The sequence below is a fragment of the Antechinus flavipes genome, chromosome 6 (genome assembly GCF_016432865.1).
Source record: "Antechinus flavipes isolate AdamAnt ecotype Samford, QLD, Australia chromosome 6, AdamAnt_v2, whole genome shotgun sequence".
Classification (NCBI taxonomy): Eukaryota; Metazoa; Chordata; class Mammalia; order Dasyuromorphia; family Dasyuridae; genus Antechinus; species Antechinus flavipes.
The window spans coordinates 80,959,686-80,975,205 of record NC_067403.1 but is presented as its reverse complement, the minus strand read 5'-3'; the positions used below and the strand labels follow the sequence as shown (position 1 = coordinate 80,975,205).

Genomic DNA, 15,520 nt, shown 5'->3' with positions numbered 1-15,520 from the left:
TGTGGATCACAACACTTTTGTTGTTGTTTTCTTGCATTTTGTTTTCTTGCATTTTGTTTTCTTTTTGATCTGATTTTTCTTGTGCAGTATAATAATTGTGGAAATATTATTTCCAATAATTGTGGAAATAGAAGAATTGCACATGTTTAACACATATTGGGTTACTTGCTATCTAGGAGAGAGGGTGGAGAGAAGGGAGGGAGAAAAAAAAATTGGGAACATGAGGTTTTACAAGGGTGAATGTTGGAAACTATATATTATGAATATTTTGTATATTTTTGTATATATTTTGAAAACAAAAAGCTTTAAAAAAAAAGTATGCTGTGACCTATTTGAAGACCAGGATCTAAAAACAAACAGGATCTAGCTGCCCAAATGCAAATAAGATTCTCAGTTTTTTGGTCAACAATTTCAGTACCTCTTGTCAAAGAAGTACAGCTTTCTTAGCTTTTGGAAAACTTCTGGAAATGCTGTTTTTCACACACATTTTGGCGATCTGTATTTTCTTTCTTAGTTAATCTTTGAGAAATAATACAAACGAGTATGAGGAAAACATTAATCAAATTGAAAACATTATCCGATGAAGTACAAATTAAAACACAGCAAAAATACATATTGATACTGACAAGACTTCATCCCTGCACAGAGAGGAGGTCACAATGGCTACTATTCTGATTTGGAAAATCTAAGCACAGGAGTTCCATTATTTAATATGATACTGAAGATGCTGCAGAGTTTTTAAAATCCTAAGCAACTTCCCCCTCCACTTACTCCCCCCACTCTCCATTCCCCACTCCCAGCCATGACTTCCCAATAAAGAAAAGACAGTACCAAATGTGAAAATACCAAACTATTTTATTAAAAGTTTGAAAATCCTTCAAGAGGTTTACAAAAACACCGTAACAAGGACACAGCAAAACTGCCAAAAGGCAGAGAGTGGGAGCCGATTCACATGGAGGCAAGATTAATCCAGGCCACCTGCAAAGGGCATCCCTCAAGGCAGGGCACATTTTTCTATTCTTCTGCTTACTTGAAAAAAGGGGCATTTCTGCACAAATGGACCTTACCCTAAGAGGTACTCTTACAATTAACATTCCATATAACACACAATCTAGGCACCAGCCTTGCACCTATCCCAGGTAATTCAACTTGAGGTTGAAAGAGTTACGTTGGGAATGAAATACTTACTTGTATGGGCCTTTCTGGCTTTTGATCCTTCATACTGACAATCCTGGAGAGGTGGAGAATCAGCACTGCAGAGGGCAATTCTAGCCCGGTTCTCCCTAGGAATGCTGACTCAGGGTTTCTCAGACCAGCCATTCTCCTGCTCCTAGAATTGCATCCCCCAACATAGGGAAGGTGCTGGAAGTCACCTCAGCTGCCAAATCCAGAGCTTCCTGATTCCCATTTTCTTAGAATTACCTATGTATCCTTTTAGAATGTTTTGGGATGCTTGGCACATCTCTACAGTTAGAATATTCAGACACTTTCTCTTGCTCATTTACAAAAAAAAAATTTTTAAAAAAAAGGAACATTCAAGCTTCATTAAAAAATTTATTTTCCATATAAAAGTGCCAAAATATTCACCAACGCTGCCATCTATCTCAACAACCAGTTTACTCTAGAAATCAAAACACAAGCATCTTTATTCACATTGTTTATAACCAAATTCCATTCACACGTTCCCACAGTAACCTGAGTCCCTAGAAAGAGGGAAGTTTGCGTTCCTGTTTGCTGTAGTAGTCCATATGTCCAGGTTCATATAGGCACGGAAAGGGTTAAACCTTGGGTAATATTCCTGCTTACACATCACTGCTGGGTTTTCCATGTGAGTGGAATGCTGGGTGGTGGGATTGACGGAACAGCAGCTTTCGTACACATCATTTTGTGGGGCCCAGATGGAACCAAAAAGTCCAGACATTGGGGATAAGCTTCTGGTGCTTGAGAGGTAGGGCTGGAATAGAAGACAAAAACCTTACTGAAGAGCCAGTATACTTAAAAACAATAATGGAATCTACTCAAGTCACGTGGATGGGATGAAACCCATTTCTAGAAAATTGATCAACCATAAAGATCCCCTTAAATTGAGAAGGAATGCCATCCCTCCAGAGAACCTTGCTGATGTGGCTCTCCTGGTACACCTTTATCCTTCCCAAGGGAAGTAGATAGCTTCTAGGTTACTGGCCCAGAAAGATTAATTTTTTTAATATGGAAGGCTTTAAAGAGCCTTCTGAATAGGAAAAGAATCTAAGAATAAAGATCTTCAAAATGTGGTTTAACTCAATCAGTTGACAATTTGGGTCATTATATAAAAAAACTGAAACGGTCTCTACGGGTATTAACAAGTATTGTTAAAAAGAGGTCCAGTGCTTCTACTTTTTAATACCAGTTAGTCCCTCCCATTTTTTCCAACGATGCAGTAGAAATATAGCAGGTGACAAGTATTTACTGTATGCTAAAAACTGGTTGCACAAATATAAGAAAAAAGACATTTCTTGTCCTCTAGGCCAGGGCTTCTTAAACTTTTTCCACTCACAACCTCTTTTCACACAAGAAATTTTATGTGTCCCTGGGTATATAAAATAAGTATACAAATAAAATATTTATTGAAAATAAATCATAATTTCATGACTCCCACATTTAGTTATGAAAACCCATATGGGGTTGGAACCTACAGTTTAAGAAACTGGGCTCAGGGCAGCTAGATAGCACACTGAATAGAAGAGCACTGAGCCTAGATCAGGAGGCCCTGGTTTCAAATCTGACCTCAAACACTTAACACTCACTAGCTAAGTGATCTTGGGCAAATCACTTAACCACAAATGTCTTGTCAAAAAAAGGGAAGAGGTTGGGGTCTAAGCAGTTTCTCTCATTATATCCTAATGGGAAAAAACAATATATACAGAAAAGGAACCTAAAAGGGGACAGGAGGGAAGTGTCACTCCAAGAATGGAATAATTAAACTTAAAGAGTATTCAAGAAGTAAATGTAAACTATCTCACAGAACATCCAGTAAGGAACCCTAGAGATTCTTCAAGTCTTTGTCCCAGCCCTCTTTCATTTTTTCTTTTGATGATCCTTAGCAGCTCCCATAGTTAATGGTAGAAACAAACTTTACTTTCAGATCTACATACATCATTTTAGTTTATCTCATATTTCAATTCCCCTCAATACTATTTCAAAGTGGATTTCCCATCTCAAACTCAACATGTCCAAAACAAAAATCATTCTTCTAAACCCTCCTTCCTCCTTGAAACTTCCCATTTATTACGAAGTCACCCAGGTTTGCAATCTCACTGTCCCCTCAGCTCCTCTCTCATCCCTCATGTACGATCTGTTGCCAAAACTTATTTCTACCTTCACAATCTTTCATAAACTTTCTCTTTTTTCACAGACATCTCTACCTAGTTTAGGTCCTCATCACCTCCTCCCACCTGGTCTATCACAAAAGCCTTCTAAATGGTCTCCTCATCCTAAATCTCTCCTTATTCTAATCCATCCAAAGGTCAGCTCCAGAGGATTCTTGTAAAACATGGTTCTGATCATGTCCCTCTACTCTGCTCAATGAGCTCCAGGGGCTCTCCACTACCTTCAATATCAAATACTATTTTGTTTGGCATTTAAAGTTCTTTATAACCTGTCTACTTCCTACATTTTTAGTGTTCTGATAGTTGACTTCCCTGCACTTTCTAGCTACACTGGCTTACTTGCTGTTCCCAAACATGGCACTCCATAACTCCTACGTCTATACCTCTGCTCTGGTTGTCCAACATGCCTGAAATACTATACCCCCACATCTATGACCCTTACTATCGCTGGCTTTCTTCAAAATTCAGCTCAAATCCTACTTCCTCAAGACCTTTCCTCCTGGTCTCCCCTTTACCTGCTTCTGCTTTTCCTCTGAAATGACCTTGGGTTATCTCCTAACTGCTCTATATATCCTGCTTATACCTAATTATTGAAATGTCTCTCTCCCCCCAGTAGTACGTAAATATCTGATGTATGGTTTTTGGTTTTAGGGCTTGCTTGAGGTTTTGGCATCCCCAACACTTAGAACGATATCTGGACTGCAGTAAGTACTTAAATAACTATAGAACAGAAATACAAGATTCAAATTTGTAAGAATAAGAAGTATTATCAATTAATAAGTGCCATTTCTAAGCTTAACAGCTATTTGAAAAAATTCTCTAATCCTTTATAATTGGGTAAATGTAAATTAAAACTGTTAGGATTACTCATACCCACCATTAAGTTGCACCTCCCCCCCAAAAAAATAAAAGAAAAATGACAAATGTTAGAGGGGCTATGAGATAGCTGCTGTACATTAATGTGTTATTGACATAACTGTGAATTGGTCCAGACATTCTGGAAAACAATTGGAAAATATGCCCCCAAAATTACTAAATTGGGCATACCTTCTTAAACAAGATATGCCATTGCTAGAACTATGTTTTTTAAAAAGTTTAAAAAAAGATAACCTATATATGCAAAAATAATTACAGCTGCTTTTTTTTATAGTGGCAAATAACTGAAAACTAAGGTGGTGCCCACCAACTGGCAGCACCCAAATGCTTTGGCTGGTGGTAGAGAATGGACTTCAGGGGTTAATAGTCACAGCTAAATGACTTGTTCAATGTCACAAAAAGTAAGAATCAACAGAAGTGAAATTCAAAGCCAAGTCTTCTCATTCCAGATCTAGCATCCAAACTCATTCCATGGCTTGACATTGCTTTTCCTATCCTGATTTCTCATCCTGGAAAGGAGAGGACAATAAGTTCTTGAGAGATCTAGCAAGGAAGCATCTGACCTAGAAGGTACTATTAAATGGGAAGGATTTCAAGTATGAGCTCACTGATGCTGGATCTAGTTACTGAAGTATATAGAAGCCTCAAAGCCATAAGGGATTTTTTGGTCATAGCAATTCTTGGGGATCATCTGCTCATTTACCAGTTCTATGCCACTGGAGCACCTAACCAAAATAATTACTAATGGACAAAGGATGGACAGTGAACAAGTTAGGGATAGTGACAGAATGAATGAGAATGGCATAGGGGATTATATAGAAAAAAAAGTATACCTTTTGTCCCAGCAATACCACTCTTAGGGTCTATAATGCAAAGAGATCAAAGAAAAGGGGAAAAGACTTATTTCTACAGTAATGTTTATAGCAGCTCTTTTTGTGGTGGCAAAGAATTGGAAGTTGAGAGATGCTCATCAGTTGGGGAATGGCTGAACAAATTATGGTATATGATTGTGATGGAATACTAACTGCTCTAAAAAATGAAGAGTAGGATAGTTTCAGAAAAACCTGAAATAATGCAAAGTGAAGTGAGCAGAACCAAAACATTGTAAACAGTAACAACAATTTTGTAAAGATGAACAACTGTGAAAGATTTAGCTACTCTGGAGAATTCCAAAGGAAATGTTATTCCACCTCCAAAAAGAGAATTGATGAACTTTGAATGCAAACTAAAGCAGCCTTTTCTAAACTTTATTTTTCTTGTTTGTGTTTTGCACAATATGGATTATATGGAAATGTTTTGCATGGCTTCATGTGTATATTCAATTTCAAACTGCTTGCCTTCTTAATGAGCAGGGAAGAGTGGGAGGGAGTAAGAAAATATGGAACCCCAATTTAAAATATATTTTAAAATGTACACATAATTAGAACATATTTAACAAAGTAGAAATATATTTTTAAAACACAATTATTACTCACTGTAAACTCAGGATCACTGACAGAAGGGCTGACATAGCTGGCAGGTTCCCAGGTAGGAGGCGCATTGGGTGGGGTACTCCAAGACGACTGGGAGCTATGACTGATGAAAGCTGTACTGGGAACTTCTGTAGGACAGGGGAAGCCACTGTGGTAATTCATGTTTTCTATGAAGAAAGGAAAAGGGAGCAGCTTTTCAAATAAAGAAATCAAATCAAAGCAATTCAATAAGACAAGCATTTACTAAACACCAATTAAATGTGAGGCATGGAGGATACAAAGGTAAAAACAGAGGTGCTTCCTTTTGGCCCTCAAAGAGCTTCCATTCTTTTGCATGAACCCCTTCTTAATGCAAAGTATTATAATACTGCTTCTCTGGGAAAAAGAGGATTGCCAAGATTACTGTATCCAGTTACTTAGAAGCAAGCATAAAAAACACCTCATGGAGAACAGATATTAACCATGGATGGAATTTTCATTCTAAATAAAACAGATTAAAAAAAAATGGGCAGAGTACTATGAGCATGTTATTACTCTTAGGTTTTGCCATCTAGGAGGAAAAAAATGTCGAGGTATTAATGTTAACCCTTGGAAACCTTGGACAATGAAAGTAATTTGCATATTCAGGGTAGCAAAGTTCTGACAACTAGGTGGCCCCCCAGATAAAGTAGTGGGGTTGGAGTCAGGTAGAACAGCATTTAAATCTAGTCTGAGACAAGTCATTTAACCTTTGTTTGCCTTAATCCACTGGAAAAGGAAATGGCAAACCACTCCAGTATTTTTGCTAAGAAAACCTCATAGATAGTTGGACATGACTGAAGACTTAACAACAGATTATCTTTCACAATTCACAGATAAGGAAACTAAGATTCAGAGAGATTAAATGATTTCCCTAAAATTACATTCAATAAGAAATGAAATCTGAATATAAGTTTTCTGTGCCAAATACAGTGTTCTTTCCTTCTACATTATTACTGTCCTAAATAGCATATACTCTGCATTTCAAGTTGGGAAAGAGAAGAATGTGTAGGTTATACAGAGAATTCAAGGGTGGTGGAGTGGGGCAGGAGTAGTGGTGGTGGTGGTAATGTAAGCACCCCTGGTTGTTTTTTTGGGGGGAGGAGATGATTTTATCTCAATTTGTGAAGATTACATAGAAAGACTCATGATTGTACTATATGATTTGGTTAAGGTTTTTGTTCATTTTTTTTAGAGGGAGATGATTTTGTCTCAATTTTTGAAGATCACATAGAAAGACTTATGATTGCACTATATGATTTGGTTAATCTCCAAGGCACATTACTGAATATCTAAGCACCATTCTTCATGTTTATTAACTCTATTATGAGGAACAGTCACCTGGATGCTTCTATACCAAGTGTTATTACCATAGGATCTGTAGACTGCCTGAGAAGTTTGCAGACAGACTTCAGGTAATTCATGAATTTGGATGGGAAAAAAAATAACATCTTTCTTTTCACTAACTTTTGGTTTCCTTTGTAATTCTGTGTGGTTTGTTTCATGTATTTAAAAAAATTCTAGGAAATGAAACTAAACTACCAAAGAGATCCATTTCTCACACACACACACACACACACAAAGAATCCTGGCTCTAGATCCTAAACATCTCCTGGTCAACTTTCCTATATTAGTTTCACAGTTTTTACCTTCTGGAAAGCCGTTGTAATCATTCACTTCTAGCGGGCAATACACATTGGGAAACTGGCCTTCACAAGTTGTATTCCAGTCAATGAAACTGTGACAAAAGAGAAGGTACCAAGTTTCAGAAATACGACAGCCAGATATCATATAAGGGAAGATGAAACCATTTTAAAGGGAATATTAAATATGAACAAATGTTAAAAGACTATCTTTCCAAAGTCTTGATTCTTTAAACAACTCTACTCCACAACATATGATAAAGAGTCATTACAAATGGATTCCATCTTATTTTCTCCACTAGTTCTTATCCTTAAAAAAGCCAGATTACTTTCTTAAATCACAGCATTAGAAACATAGTTAGTTGAATGAGACTGGATAAATCCAAGGGCATCTCAGCAATGTCTCATAATAATAACGCATTAGCCGTAATGAGAAAGATAGCCATCATTGGCTGGGCACATTAAGTGTTGTTTTGTTTTGCCGTGGAGATAAGGAATTTTCACACTAATTCCTCCTCTCTTGATGAATCCTGTGACCAGTAAGATACATCTACATCCATACAACTTATGACTTAAAAGGTTAGGTGTGTATTCTGTACTGACCTAATTACATATGGGAATTCAGTACAGGGCCTTAGCTTCATAAATAAATCCAATACTATTTGAGTTTCCAGATTTCCTTCAAAGAATTAGGCCGACATTCCTCTCTGGAAAATCATGAAAGTGTAAGAAGCTTCTTAGTAAATAACCTTTGATAAATGTTGCAAACCTTGAGCAAAAACAGTTGCAAGCAATCATACAATGCTGGAAACAAAAAGATATCCATATGGATCTAGTAATTCAACAAAATGCACAAGCCAATATCTATGGTTTTGCTATAGAAAACCAATCCTTTCCATATTATTGTAATCAAGTAGTCATTCCAGCACCTGTCTTGCTTGACAATGAATTATTCAATACTTAAGTCATCTGCTGCTGTTGTTTTTCTTTTAAGCCTTTTGGAAACTGATGCCAGTTACCATTTTAGCTCATACTGTCCTAGCCCTTCCCCTCCCTGGGTTTTCTCTTCAGTTTTTGTCTTTATTTTCTGCAAACATTACTCTTAAAAAATCCTGCAGAAGAGAGATATCTAAATCACATTCGATAAAAAAAAAAGCAGCTTTTTGATTAGGGATGCACATAAATAAAAGATCTAATAGGAGTGCATGTATGTGTGAATGAGCATCATAATGAACACTCAAAGACAAACATTATCACAGTTATGTAAAGGGAAAAAACCTTACCTGTTCTGAACAGGAGGGGGTTCCTGGATCATGCAAGGCATACTGTTCTCAAGATTGTAGCTTAAGCTGTTTGTCAGACATACCGGCTGGCCTGGCCACAAGTCGCCTGGGGGATAAAGACCTAAAGGAGAAAAGACTGCCGCATGAGGGCTCCAGCATTCTCCCCTTCTCTTTAGTCACATCTGGCTCCTCCTCCAAGGAAGCCCAGCTCGGATTTGCCTTGCTGCACAGCGCATTTCCTCCCCCTCCCGCACTTGCTGTCCTGTCTCTCTCCGGCTGCGGGGGCCCTCCTGGCACAGAGGGGATTCCAAGTCCTTTTAGGGCGGGCTCTGATAGGCCCGTGCCAGGCTTGAAGTGAGCCTCGGACGGCATCCGTGGGCCGGCCTGGATAAGCCTGGAAAAGTTACAACCCGAAGGCTACACCTACAGGCCCCCTGGAAAACCGCTCACTAAGTCCCAGAGAAGTGGCCTCTGCTGCCAGGGTATGGGCAAAGGGACAGGCCTCTGAAGCACTGGAAGTTAAGCCCCATGAAGGGACAGCAAAGGGGTCACAGGATCTGCCCAAGGTGACCCACTGCAGGGCCGGGCAGGGGCAGACTTAAAAAAACCAAGGGGCTCAACTCCAGTAAATGACCCGGAGAAAAAAAAAGTGGGAGAAGGGAGGGGGAGAGGATGTAAGAAGAAAAATCAGAGAAAGCCTTCGAGGCTCCTCAGGATCCTCCCCAGCTTCTATTCTCTCTCTTCTCATTTCCACTGAGACAGGCGCCAAATGAGATGGCTGTGGGTGGGCTTCCCAGCCCCTGGGGGCTGGATCAGGTAGCTGGGCTGTCCATGAAGGGGAGGAGTCTGGGGAGGTGCTCCAGCAACCACCTGCTGTGAGGCTGAGATGGAGTCCAGAGAACAGAAAGCCTGCCTCCGGCTCCATCCTCCCCAGCTCCCCTTTCCTTTTCCTCTGAGCTGGGAGAGCCAAGGTGATCAAGCAAGGAAAGTGAACTCAAGGCTGGCTGTGGGGGGTTGGGAGGGAGGCAGCTCCCAGAAGGGGGGCTGGCAGACAGCAGAGGTGGGTGCAAGCGGAGACCCCTGCCAAGCTCCGTCTGCCCCACACGCTGCCAAAGTGCTGTCCCAGGGTCCTTCTCCACTCCCCAGTCTAACCTGAGGTCAGCAGTGCCACGAGCAGCAAGGAGCCCAACATCCCCACTCCCCAGGACACCCCTGGTCTAATCCAGCCTACAACTCTGCCACTGGGTGCCCAACACACTCACCTTTGTTTTTATCAGGATCTGAAGTCATGTCTGGGAAGCTGGAACAAAGGGTTTCTGCGTACTGAGGGACAGTATTCATGTCTCTGCTGAGAGAGTGGGAAAAAGAGGGGGGATGGCTGAATGTGGGGCATGAGTATGATGGAATTCTACCGTGCAGGGACACAGGATGAAGATGAGAAATGGGAAGACACTGATGACCTACGCGGCCCCATGGGCAGGACCAAAACAACAGCAGCTTGCATTATTGGGTTTGCAAATTGCTTTAAACTAGTGCCTCGTTTGATCCCCTGAATAACCCAGGAGGTGGGCACTAGTATCAGCCCCTCTTTACAGATGAGGAAGACTATGATTTGCTGAGACTCTAGCAAGGGTATAAGGATGGAGCATTATGCCAGATAGATACAAAAACACTCCAGGGTCTCTCATTTCTAAATTAGTGAAAAACCAATCATGGCCGCAGAGAAGATGGGACTCTATATACATTCATCACCTCCAGGATCAGAAACAAAATCTTCTCTTGGGCAATGAAAGCCCTTCATGAGCTAGCCCCCTCCTCTCTTTCCCCATCATCTACTCTTTGAGCCAGAGACTCCCGGCTGTTCCAGGTCTCACCTCTGGGCATTTTCTCTGCTTGGTCCCCCCCATACTTGAAATGTTCTTGATGGATTTTCTGGCTTCTTTTAGTCCCAAGTAGAGCCTCATCGCCTATAATCCTTCAATTCCAGCAATTTCCCTCTCTTAATTATTTATCCCATACATGGCTTGCTTGTACATTATTTAATGACCCTGTCTCTCCCATTAGATTGTAAGTTCTTCAGAGGTAGAAGATTTTTTTGCCTCTTTTTTGTATCCCTACCCCTTAGGACAGTGTCATCTACATGGAGTACTTAATAAATGTTTAATGATTTGACTACCAGATAGTCAATCTATTTGATATTTTTATGTAACTGCTGTTTATTATGGGGTGGGGGTAAAGAAGTGTTTCTATAGGGAAAGAGGGATGAATATCTAACAATGACACAAAAAAGCCATCAAAAACACTTATTCTGAAAGGGCAAATGTTAGAAATGCTACAGATGCTTTTCACTCTGAAACAGACAGTTTTAGTTTTTGCATGATTCCACCTTTCAGAGCTAAAAAGATTTCAAAGAGAAGTTTCTGCTACAGGTTAATAGTGGGGAAGGGGGCTGAAAAGACCCCTCCATATATTCACATGCCAACAACAAAGTTCCTTGGTTAAATTAAAGGTAAACTTAAGAAAAATGAAATAACTGTAGTTAACCTGTGACTTTCAATCCTCTTAAGTTGCTGGCAGTGACTCTCCCCCTTGGTTACTGTTTACCCACTAAAACAGGTCTCAGCCATAGGTTCCATAGATGAGACAAATGTCTTCTTTAATAAGCTCACTAGTGTCACAGGACAGCCTGTGTCCTTCTCCATGGGATGACAGGCAACTAAGAATTCTGTACACATCTCCTTACTGATAATCATAGGGACCATTTGTTTTGTCTCAGGAAATCAGAATATAGTGCATGGGGAAAATATAAATGGGGAAAATATGTGAGGCTCTTTGGGGTGGCTTGAGGGGCCATGGTGCACTGAGCCTGGGCTTGAGTCAAGAAGGCTCATCTCTCAGATCCTTCTGAGCCCCATGACTCTGGACCAGTCACTGAGCTCTTGTTTGCCTCAGTTTCTTCATCTGTAAAATGAGTGAGAGAAGCAAAACGCAAACCTACTCCAGTATTTTTGCTAGGAAAACCCCAAATGGGGTCATGAAAAATCAGAAACAACTGAATATAAATTAATAAACAACAATCAAGAGGCTCTTGTAGGTTCCTAGAGAGGACAGGTGACACAGTGAGTAGAGCACCTCAGAAAGATTGAGTTCAAATGTAGCCTCAGATATTTATTCACTTTATGACACTGGGCAAATCACTTAACTCAACTTGCTTCAGTTTTCTCATCTGTAAAATGGGGGAGAATAATAACGGCCCCTTCCTCCAAGGGTTGTTATGAGGATTAAATGATATAACTATCATAAAGCAATTAGCACCATTTCTGGGCACACAATACGCACTATATAAATGTTAGCTATTGTTAGTGATACTACACAATAACGTTTTCTTAGTCTCAGTACTCTTCAATTTTTATCCAAATTCTTGCAATAGTGCAGCACTGGCCCATCCTCTTATCAGCTAGGTTCCTTCTATATTTGCAAATTTTCACCAGTATTTTCCAATAGGGCTGTCTCGTTGGAAAACAAGGAACAAACACCATGGTGTTGTTTAATAAAAATAAACAAAAATAATATAACATAGATAATGTTAATTTGAAGCTTTCAAAGTCAATATTCCTGGCAGAGATGTTTCTGTTTTTGCTTTTTCATTCCATGCTCTAATATTTTCCCTTTCAGTACGACTACATTTCAAAGTCAACATGCCCAGAAAAGAATCCTATTTTTCCTTCAATCCTTTGTCAAACTTCTTTATTTCTAGTCAGAAAGTCACCATCTTTCTAGTCCCCCAAACTTGTAACCTTAATCTTTGCCCCCCCCATCTCTCTCAAACCCAATTTACTCACTAAGCTGCAGAGCCAGTTCTTGGGTCTGAATCTCTCATTTTCTTGCATCTACAGCTCTCATATTAAGTTTCATTCTCTCTACTCTCATTGATAACACCCTCATTAAGGTCTTTATAGCCTCTTTCTTGAACTCCTACGATATCCTCCTAATCTCTTTCACTCTAGTCTTTCCTTCTTCCATTCCATTCTTCCTATATCTTTCAAAATAATCTTCTTAAAACAACGGCCTTAATCACACTGATCATGTCATTCCCTGACTCATAAACCTTCAGAGATTTCCCATATTCCTTATAGAATAACACAACAACTCCTTACCCTGGAATTCAAGGACCTCCAAAATCTGGATTTAAACTACCTTTCCACACTTAGTTCATCATATTTCCATTCATGGATTCAACAATCTAGCCACACTGAATATTAAAATTTGAAGCATCCTACCATTTGCCTCTATGTATTTGCACAAACCAGTCTTTCCCCTAAAACTTTCCCTTGATAAGCCTCCCCCAATTCCAAGGTTACTGCTCTTTTGTTCCCTATTTTACCCTGTAATATGTTTATCTTTACAAATGTTCTATCTCCCTCCCACCACCATCAGGTAAGGATTGGCCTGGTAGAGTATCTGGTATACAGCAGGTGCTTAACAAATTTTTATTAAATTTCTAAGTTATGAAGGAGGAAAATCACCATGCTGAGAACCAGGCAACCATAATGGAATTTACTTGGCAGGAAAATTACCTATCAATTAGTCAACAACAATTAAGGAACTACTCTGTGCTAAGCACTGTGCTAGGCTTTAACAATAGACATATTAAAAATGAAACAATCTCTACTCTCAAGGACGTTATGTTCTATTGAGGGAAATGAAATGTATAAATGTAAGAAAAAGAGAGGCAAAAATATATGTGTGTGTAGTATATGTATATGTGTGTGCATATGAAAATAATACAAAATGGCTAAATATAGGGTAGTGTGGGAGAGAGGGCATTAGCAAGAGGATCAAAAAAAGATTTATGGTATTTTAGCTGTGTCTTAAAGACAGTGATTCTATGAGAAGAGATGAAGAGAAAGTGCATTCCACACATGGGGGAAGGCCAGGGCTAAAGTAAGGAGATGGGAAATACTAGCAGAAATAAAGAAAAGTCCCATTTGGATGGATTGCAGAGTCCAGGAAAAAAAAATGATACTAATGATACTAAAAAATAGGGCTAAGTCATGAAAAACAATTATTACCAAAAAACCTCCCATCTTTCAGGAAAAGAAAGAACTTGTTGGAAAACTACAAATAGTACAATATATATTATTTAAGAAATTTTAAAGTAACTTACCTGGGGTTGCAGATGTTGTGGGATAGATTCAAAGTGATGGGGGTTTCAGATGGAAAATCAGTTTGTGAAATATTCTCACCTGAAGACAAAGATAGAGGAAAGAGATTCATATGTATAAAATATCTTATCTCGTTCTGTAGTAGTCTAGCTGAGGGGGTGATTTGAACATGATGGAATGTTGACAAAATAGACAGTTTCTGAGGACACTAGGAAGAATTCTATGCTCTTAACTCAGAATGAGGTGAGCAGAACTAGAAAACAATTTATACAATGAGAACGTTATAAAAAAGAAGACTCTGAAAGCCTTCACACTAATTAATGCAATGTTAAACCATCAAACCAGAAGAATGAAGCTGCTAACCTCCTGTCAGAACAGTGACGGACTTATCAAAAGTGAGTTAGGTTTGTATGGAAATTGTGAATGCGGAAATTTGTTTTTACTCAATTCTGCATACTTGTTGTGGGGCTTGTTTGTTTTTTGAGATCTTTAAAAAAAAGACATTTTCACCTGAGTCAGATAACATATGAAAGATGTTTTAAAATTCCAACTACATTATATATATAAATACTTTTTAAACTCACACCAAATATTTCTTCCTTTTTTAAGCTGACGTTGATATTCAATGACAGAATCAAAATTAGCTCTGTTACTACTTTCTCAACTGCTATATTTTCAGGAAAAGACAGTTAAGTTGCTGGCTGTGCAATCTGTCTCTGATGCTTAGTCTAGTCATGAGAGCCTAGATAAAGCACAGCCTTGCTGAGACGCAGGTCTCTCCTCTGTAAAACTGAGATAATAATACTTACACTGCCTGTGCCTCCTTCTCACAGGAGTAAGAAGTGCTCTGTAAACATTAAAATGTTATTCACATGTAATTATTACTGGAAATAAGGGGGGACTGCTGGTATAAATATTCTAATTTTACATTCAGATTCTGAATGCCACATTACAGAGACAAAATAGAAATTCTTTATACTAAGTGTTGGGGAGACACAAAGATGTATATATTTATTTACAGATTGGCTTTGGGGGGGGATATTTTTAAAGCCCTCCACTAAAATCCTGCTCTGAAGGCTTGTGATTGTATGGAAAGGCCATTGGGGCATTGAAAGCTATGGCAAGGGAATGAAGATTCTGGCAGGCTCTGCCAAGGAGATGATGTTTCAGTATGGCCCGAGTCTGTCTTATAAGGATCGGTCTTGGGTATGCAGAGAGCATAGACACCAATGAATCATAAATCTTTGAAATGGAATTTTTAAGATTTTTAAATGGGGCAGCTAGATGGTGCAGTGGAGAGAGCACCAGCCCTAAGGTCGGGGGACCCGAGTTCAAATCTAGTCTCAGACACTTAACACTTCCAAGCTGTGAGACCCTGACCTCAACTGCCCCGGGGGAGGGAGGGGGGGGGAAGAAAAGGGGGGAAGATTTTCAAAGCCCGGAAAACCAAAACAGCAAAAGATATAGAGGCTGGCCTTGGGATTTCTGGTGAGGAAAATCCCTCTAATAATCAATGCAAGTCAACATTTTGTCTACGATTGCATAACCTAGATCCCAGAAACTGAGTATTGGTTACAACAATTGGTTAATCAGGCTCTGTGAACTATTTAAAAAAAAAAAAAAGCGAAATTACAGGATTATGAGTTTAGAGTTGGAAATGAATTAAGAAACATGTAATCCTAAACGAGTCAATTT

The 15,520-nt window shown here is 39.3% G+C and overlaps 1 protein-coding gene across 2 annotated transcripts in view; it reads right to left on the bottom strand.

The window, feature by feature from the left end:
* Positions 1-837: 837 nt before the first annotated feature.
* The window catches only part of TMEM131L (transmembrane 131 like), a 149,966-nt gene continuing 135,283 nt past the window's right edge, over positions 838-15,520 (bottom strand). For both annotated transcript variants that reach the window (XM_051966447.1, XM_051966448.1), the window contains exons 30-35: positions 13,828-13,906; positions 9,923-10,008; positions 8,661-8,781; positions 7,384-7,472; positions 5,720-5,883; positions 838-1,954 (exon numbers count right to left, since the gene is read on the bottom strand). In XM_051966447.1, coding sequence (XP_051822407.1) covers positions 1,676-1,954; positions 5,720-5,883; positions 7,384-7,472; positions 8,661-8,781; positions 9,923-10,008; positions 13,828-13,906 — 818 coding nt within the window. In that variant the 3' untranslated portion in view covers positions 838-1,675. The remainder of the gene's footprint in view (positions 1,955-5,719; positions 5,884-7,383; positions 7,473-8,660; positions 8,782-9,922; positions 10,009-13,827; positions 13,907-15,520) is intronic.